Raw genomic sequence first — 6,307 nt, 5'->3', positions numbered from 1 at the left:
TTGAAAAAAATTAAAAAAAAAAAAAAAAAAAAAAGAAAATTGAAATAGAAAAGTAATCGGGGAGCCTCGGTGGCTCGTTTGGTTAAGCATCTGACATCAGCTCGTGATTTCACAGTTTACACGCCCAGTAGGGCTCTGTGCTGACAGCTCAGCCTGGAGCCTACTTCGGATTCTGTGTCTCCCTCTCTCTCTGCCCCTCCTCTGCTTGTGCATGTGCGTGCTCTCTCTCAAAAGTAAACAAACATTAAAACTTTAATTAAAAAAAAAAAGTAATGAGGCATAATCTGGTGGTATTTTCCATGAATGGATTTCACAAAGGCCTGACCCACTCCAAGCCCAAGCTCTTAAGTCACTATGATGCTATATATTGTTCTGTGCCCGGTGTGACCAAATAGTTGGGTGCTATTATAAATTTTCAGTAAAATGCATAAATTGAGACAGTTTTAGCCAAACACTCTACCCTGCCTTTGCTTCATTTCCAACCCATTACCTATTACCCATCACCTAAACTGAATTTTGCTAAACTGAAAACATGTTCTATGATATCTTTTCTCAGCATCTATATACAAAATCTGGTTGGGCTGATATATATTGTCCTTAAATAATTAGGATTTAGATTTGTGAAAAACTTAAAAAGTTGTCTTACCTGCAATAATATCTATCTTGATTTTCCATTCTGTAGCTTTCTTTTGAATATGCTGAAGATAACATGTTAATGTGAGATGATTTTTAAAATAAGTTTTTGAAAATTGCTTTACTGCTAATATTTCATATTGAGTTTTCAAGCTTTTATATTTCATTAGACCCTTAAAATTTTTTCAACTGGATGGGTAGTATTTTGAAAATAAGAAACCAAGCCATTTCAATACTGTAAGTGTAGCGGTGAGTACAGTAGCATAGGTGGTAAAGCTGAATTCAAGTACTTTGACCAAGAAAGCTAAATTCAAGTACTTTGATCAGGATAACACAGGGAAACCATAGTCTGGATATGAACCTGGGCAGTCTGGCTCTACAGTCTGTGTCCTTGATCACTATGTTATATTGATAGATAATATACCCAGTGTTCTAGAATACATCTTACATACTCCCATATGTTACATGCTGGCAAGAAGAAGAATGGAAGAGGTAGGTTCTGAATTCAAATCAGTTTAGCTCCAGGCTCAGTGTTCTTAAAAATCAGGTCTTACTGCCTCCCTCATGCACACAAAGGGACAATGGGAGTACCAGGACTTAGCTAACTAGGACATATTATAACTGCAGTTATACCACACTTCTTTTTTTTTAAATTTTTTTTTTCAACGTTTTTTATTTATTTTTGGGACAGAGAGAGACAGAGCATGAACGGGGGAGGGGCAGAGAGAGAGGGAGACACAGAATCGGAAACAGGCTCCAGGCTCCGAGCCATCAGCCCAGAGCCTGACGCGGGGCTCGAACTCACAGACCGCGAGATCGTGACCTGGCTGAAGTCGGACGCTTAACCGACTGCGCCACCCAGGCGCCCCTATACCACACTTCTTAAGTCTCTTTCCTGGTACCAGTTCCTGCCTGAGCAAATCTGTGGCAAAAGAAGTTATGTAAGGCTGGGAGAAAGCTAATCACAAATGCTAGCTACTTAAAGGGAAAATTCAGTTTCTAAGTGCCAGATGTTTATAAAGGTCAGGAGAAATAGATACCTTGGTAATTAGTATTCACAACAAATCCTTAAAAACACTGTCATGAATTTTAAATTGACAATATCATGATGATTTGAACTTACATCTCTAGTGGAGGATTTGTGTAAAGAGTACACTGCTGTTCTTGCCATTTCCAATGCAGTCTTCAGAAATGCCATATCTGTCCCTGTTAAGATAGAAAAAGCTCCTATTTACATTATATATCTGTTATCAAAATAAAAGATTAAATGACTACCAGGTATTAAAAACTTTTTTTTTCCAAATTCCAAAAGACACTTCAAATTGTTCCTTCAAAAAGACAGGATACAAATAAGTAAAATATCTAAATATCTTTTAAAGTTGATAGAATAAAACCAGAATTATACTATCTTGGTTAAATAAGGCTAAAGTAAAACTTTTAATATTCCAAATTAACAGCTTTCAAGGAAGAAGAGAACAGGAACAATAGTAATCAGAATCAGATGGGGGCTGGAGGGAAAACTTTTCATATCTTCTTACCAACTTCCTACCCTCCTTGCCCAAAGCATACACAAAATAAATAGCCAGAGTCCGTCACTGTTACTAATGGATACATGTTGAAACCCTCATGTGTTAAGGCATCAAAAAGAGGTTTTTAGAAGCATAACAGCCTTGGGGTGCCTGGGTGGCTCAGTTGGTTAAGTGTCCGCCTTTGGCTAAGTCATGATCTCATGGTTCATGAGTTTGAGCCCCACATTGGGCTCTGTGCTGAGAGCTCAGAGCCTGGAGCCTGCTTCGGATTCTGTATCTCCTGCTCTCTGCTCCTCCCCTGCTTGCACTCTGACTCTCTCTCAAAAATAAATCAACATTAAAAAATTTAAAAAAAAGTATAACAGCCTTTACAGGATTATTATAATCATTCATAAGGGTTAGGTAAGTCATTCTTGAAAGCACAGTATAAATAGTAAATGAATAAAAAGACTATTCACTTAGTACAAATAGATGAAAACAAAGATCGAAAAATTCGATTCCCTAGCCATGCATTAAAAAATTCAAATTGTATGGGACGCCTGGGTGGCTCAGTCAGTTGAGCATCTGACTTCGGCTCAGGTCATGATCTTGCGGTTTATGAGTTCGAGCCCCGCGTTGGACTCTGCTGACAACTCAGAGCCTGGAGCCTGCTTCAGATTGTGTCTCTGTCTCTCTCTCTCTCTCTCTCTCTCTCTCTCTCTCTCTCCCCTTCCCCCAACTCACACTCTCTCCTTCAAAAATAAATACACATTTAAAAAAATTTTTTTAACTGAAATTGTACTAATTACATAGGTAAGAGATGGTTTATTTAATGAATAGTGATAAAATCATTTAGCCCAATCAATAAGAAAATGACTTTTAAAACTTGCTTTTCTACAAATACAGCAGTACACATGATTCTTGTTACTAACCTTTATTATTTTTGGTCCCAAAGGGAGGATTCATAATTACTGTATCAAATGACTTGGACATTCTTTTAGATAATGAGCACACATCACACTGAACCATGTCAACATTTGTTAACTCAAACTCCTCCACATTCCTATTAAATATTTCCAATGCATCTTCATCTATGTCAAATCCAACACACAGCCTATAATACAAAACACAAAGAGTGACTACTTATAGCTCCCAAGTCAAAACAATGACAAAATCAAAACCATATACTTTTTTAACCCAACTGGCAAAGTAAGAGTGAGTATTGCCTTTCAACAGCATGATTTCCCAACCTGGCAGGGTTGGAAACTGAGGTGTGTATAAGGGAGGCATCTGATAGCTGCTGTTAACCATTTTGTGTTTTAATTTTTTTGTTGTTGTTCTGCTCATTCATAATGTACTCAGTATCAGATTCTTGCTCCCCTCATCTCATACTGTAGAGTCTCATAAATCAGTTAATTCTACTTATGTTTCTTATTAAGGCCATCCTATACCCAAACATTACATACGGGATCACCTACCCAGCTCCTAACATTGCAGTTCCGATGCTAAGAACTCCACAACCACATCCTAGATCTGCAACCACTTTATTTTCAATGTCATCATATGTATTATGGATTGTATAGAGCATACACGCTAAAAGATAAAAAACATATTAGGAAATAAGAGCAAGTTGATGACCAAAATCCAATTCATGTAAATGACTAACATAATTTCTTGTTTTGCATTATTCTTCCCCAAATGGTGTTCCAGATTATTTTTAAAAACATATAAAGAACAATAATGCACACCAGTGGCTCCCAAAAACTACTCTGCTGACAATGCCAGGAATGACAAAACTCAAAATAAAATAGAAAAATAAGGTTAAAATGTTTTTTCCTCAGCCTGTTCAAAACATTGCCATACACACATATACATTAGTTCTTTATTTGATGTTGAAATGTAAATAAGTTTAAAAAATGTCCTTGTCAAAATACCAACTTGGCAACCCTGTGTCAGTCTCCAAACTGTTTTGAAATTTTACTGATCTGTGAAATCTGTAAGTCTGGGAGCCACTAATATTGAACAACATTAACATTAAAATGGCACAGAACTTCTTGGCAACAAGTTTGTTACTAGAACACAGGTACCCTAAGTTCAAGATAGAATGGGAAAGGAGAAGTCCTATATCCACAATATAGCTTTTAGACACATATACTCATGATCTACAGATATATATGCATATCTACTAATGAGAACTAATAAGAGAACTGAGGAGCACAGCGGAAGCTGCTGAGATCAGAAAGCAATCTTTCAAATACACAAAGATGTGGGATATATACTAAAAGTTAAGCGTGAGTAACACCACTGATATCTCCCTGTGGATATCTGAACCCAGCAAGAATTACTGGCCATCACTGATGCCCTAGGATCCAGGGGTTTTATGAAAAACACAATTAGAGGGATACTGCAGTCTGACTGCTGTCCCAATTACTGCTGCAGGTGTTAGTGACTTCGAGCTGGTATCTCAAAGAATTAGTACATCCACGTGCATGGTGCACCATGGGTATGAAACATGGATTAAAAAAAAAAAATTAGACTTCACTAAGAAACCCTACAGCCAGAATACATTAAAGAAGTCATCTAGGAGCACCTGGGTGGCTCAGTTGGTTTAGTGTCCAACTTCAACTCAGGTCATGATCTCACAGTTTGTGAATTTGAGCCCCACATCAGGCTCTGTGCTGTCTCCCTCTCTCTCTGCTCCTCTCCCACTCATACTCTGTCTCTCTCTCTCTCTCTCTCTCTCTCTCAAAAAAAAAAAAAAAAAAGTCATCTAAATTGAGAAAATAGGTCTTAACCCAGACACAGTTTTGTGCCAGTTTGCTTGGAGTTCTGACAATACTTTGGAGTTAAGTGCAGGTATGCATGTATTTTCCTTGATTTTCATTGACTGCTTAGAAACAGAACTATGTTGGAGCTGGCAGGGATTCCCAAATTAATTTTCCTAAGACTCCTCAGTGACTCTGGTAATAGATTTACTAAATATGAATATTTTTTCCTGTTTTCTCCTGTACTCCCAATATCAATCTCTTACATTAACACTGATGATTCTGGGTCATTAAAAATTGAAACTCATCCTCATCCTTATAGCACCTATTCTGGATTTGTTAAACTCAGTTCTTTGGCTACCAACCCTAGTATTCATTCATTGTGTGAACACGACCGAGAAATTCTTTACCCTCAAGGAGTTTATGGTATAAAGACAGAAACAAACATTAAAATGATGTCTGACAGTGTTAAGGGGTGTGCAGAAAACTAAACAGTAAAACAATAAGGGGGGGGGCTGTCTTTAGCTGCAGTGTCAAAATAGTCCTCTCTAACGTGCTATGCAATCTCAGAGCAGAATTCCTCTAGACGTTCTTTGTATTCAAATAACTTCCATTTTCATTATGGAGTAAGTAGACGGGACTGACCCTGGGAAGCAAAGACCTGGTCACCAGCCGCCCTACCTGCAATGTGCGGCCTGGTAGGATACTGTTCTAGAAGTAGCTTGGGCTTTTCGAATCCATCCACTTGTTGCAGGCGACTTTCTAGTTCCTTAAGCCTTAATTTCTTCATTTTTTTTTTCTTTAAGTGTGGGGTCGCAGGATTTACCGGCACTGGATCTGCAGAGAAACCCATTTAACCTTCATCCCCCCCCCCCCCCCATCTACCCCCGGCCCCACGCCCACCCCCACGCCTTTTTTCATCGCCGCAGGCCGGGGCTGGACTGGGGAGGCGGAGAGCAAAGCGCACACCCAGCCCAGGCTGTTCAAGCTTTCCTTTCAGCGCCAGCGGCAGGCAGAGCCTGGGGCCAGCCTCCGATCCGCCCGCAGGTTATACCGAGCCGATCTCGGGCCCCTCGGAGACCCGCAGCGGCTGCAGCCCGGAGTCAACACAACGCTCCTCGCGCTGCGTCAGGGCGCTCCGGGAGACTGCTCGCGCCTGGACCGGGGCCGGAAGCGCTGCCACGCACGCGCGGCCGTGTCCGCTGCCCGGCGGCCCCGCTCCGAGCTGCAACAGCGGCCCCGCGGACGGGTTCCGCTGGCGGCCCGGGAGCATCACCCACCGGTGGACGCCGGTAGAGCCGTCCCTTCTGGAAGCTACGAAACCGGACCCCGCCGCCTCTCACAGGGCCAAAACCCTCTACCTTTCCTTGAGTACCTGCAGGCCCCCAAAGGATGAGGGAA

General features: G+C 40.7%; 1 protein-coding gene across 2 annotated transcripts in view; it reads right to left on the bottom strand.

Moving 5' to 3' along the window:
• Window positions 1–6,049, bottom strand: part of METTL5 (methyltransferase 5, N6-adenosine) — an 8,176-nt gene extending 2,127 nt beyond the window's left edge. The window contains exons 1-6 of one of the 2 annotated variants that reach the window (XM_049615546.1): window positions 5,961–6,049; window positions 5,588–5,743; window positions 3,620–3,734; window positions 3,074–3,255; window positions 1,757–1,839; window positions 647–698 (exon numbers count right to left, since the gene is read on the bottom strand). In XM_049615546.1, coding sequence (XP_049471503.1) covers window positions 647–698; window positions 1,757–1,839; window positions 3,074–3,255; window positions 3,620–3,734; window positions 5,588–5,696 — 541 coding nt within the window. In that variant the 5' untranslated portion in view covers window positions 5,697–5,743; window positions 5,961–6,049. The remainder of the gene's footprint in view (window positions 1–646; window positions 699–1,756; window positions 1,840–3,073; window positions 3,256–3,619; window positions 3,735–5,587; window positions 5,744–5,960) is intronic. The other variant, XM_049615547.1, reaches the window with a different exon arrangement.
• Between the last annotated feature and the right edge of the window lie 258 nt (window positions 6,050–6,307).

The sequence above is a fragment of the Panthera uncia genome (genome assembly GCF_023721935.1).
Source record: "Panthera uncia isolate 11264 chromosome C1 unlocalized genomic scaffold, Puncia_PCG_1.0 HiC_scaffold_3, whole genome shotgun sequence".
Classification (NCBI taxonomy): Eukaryota; Metazoa; Chordata; class Mammalia; order Carnivora; family Felidae; genus Panthera; species Panthera uncia.
The sequence above is the reverse complement of the archived record's forward strand: the minus strand, read 5'-3'. Positions and strand labels throughout refer to the sequence as shown.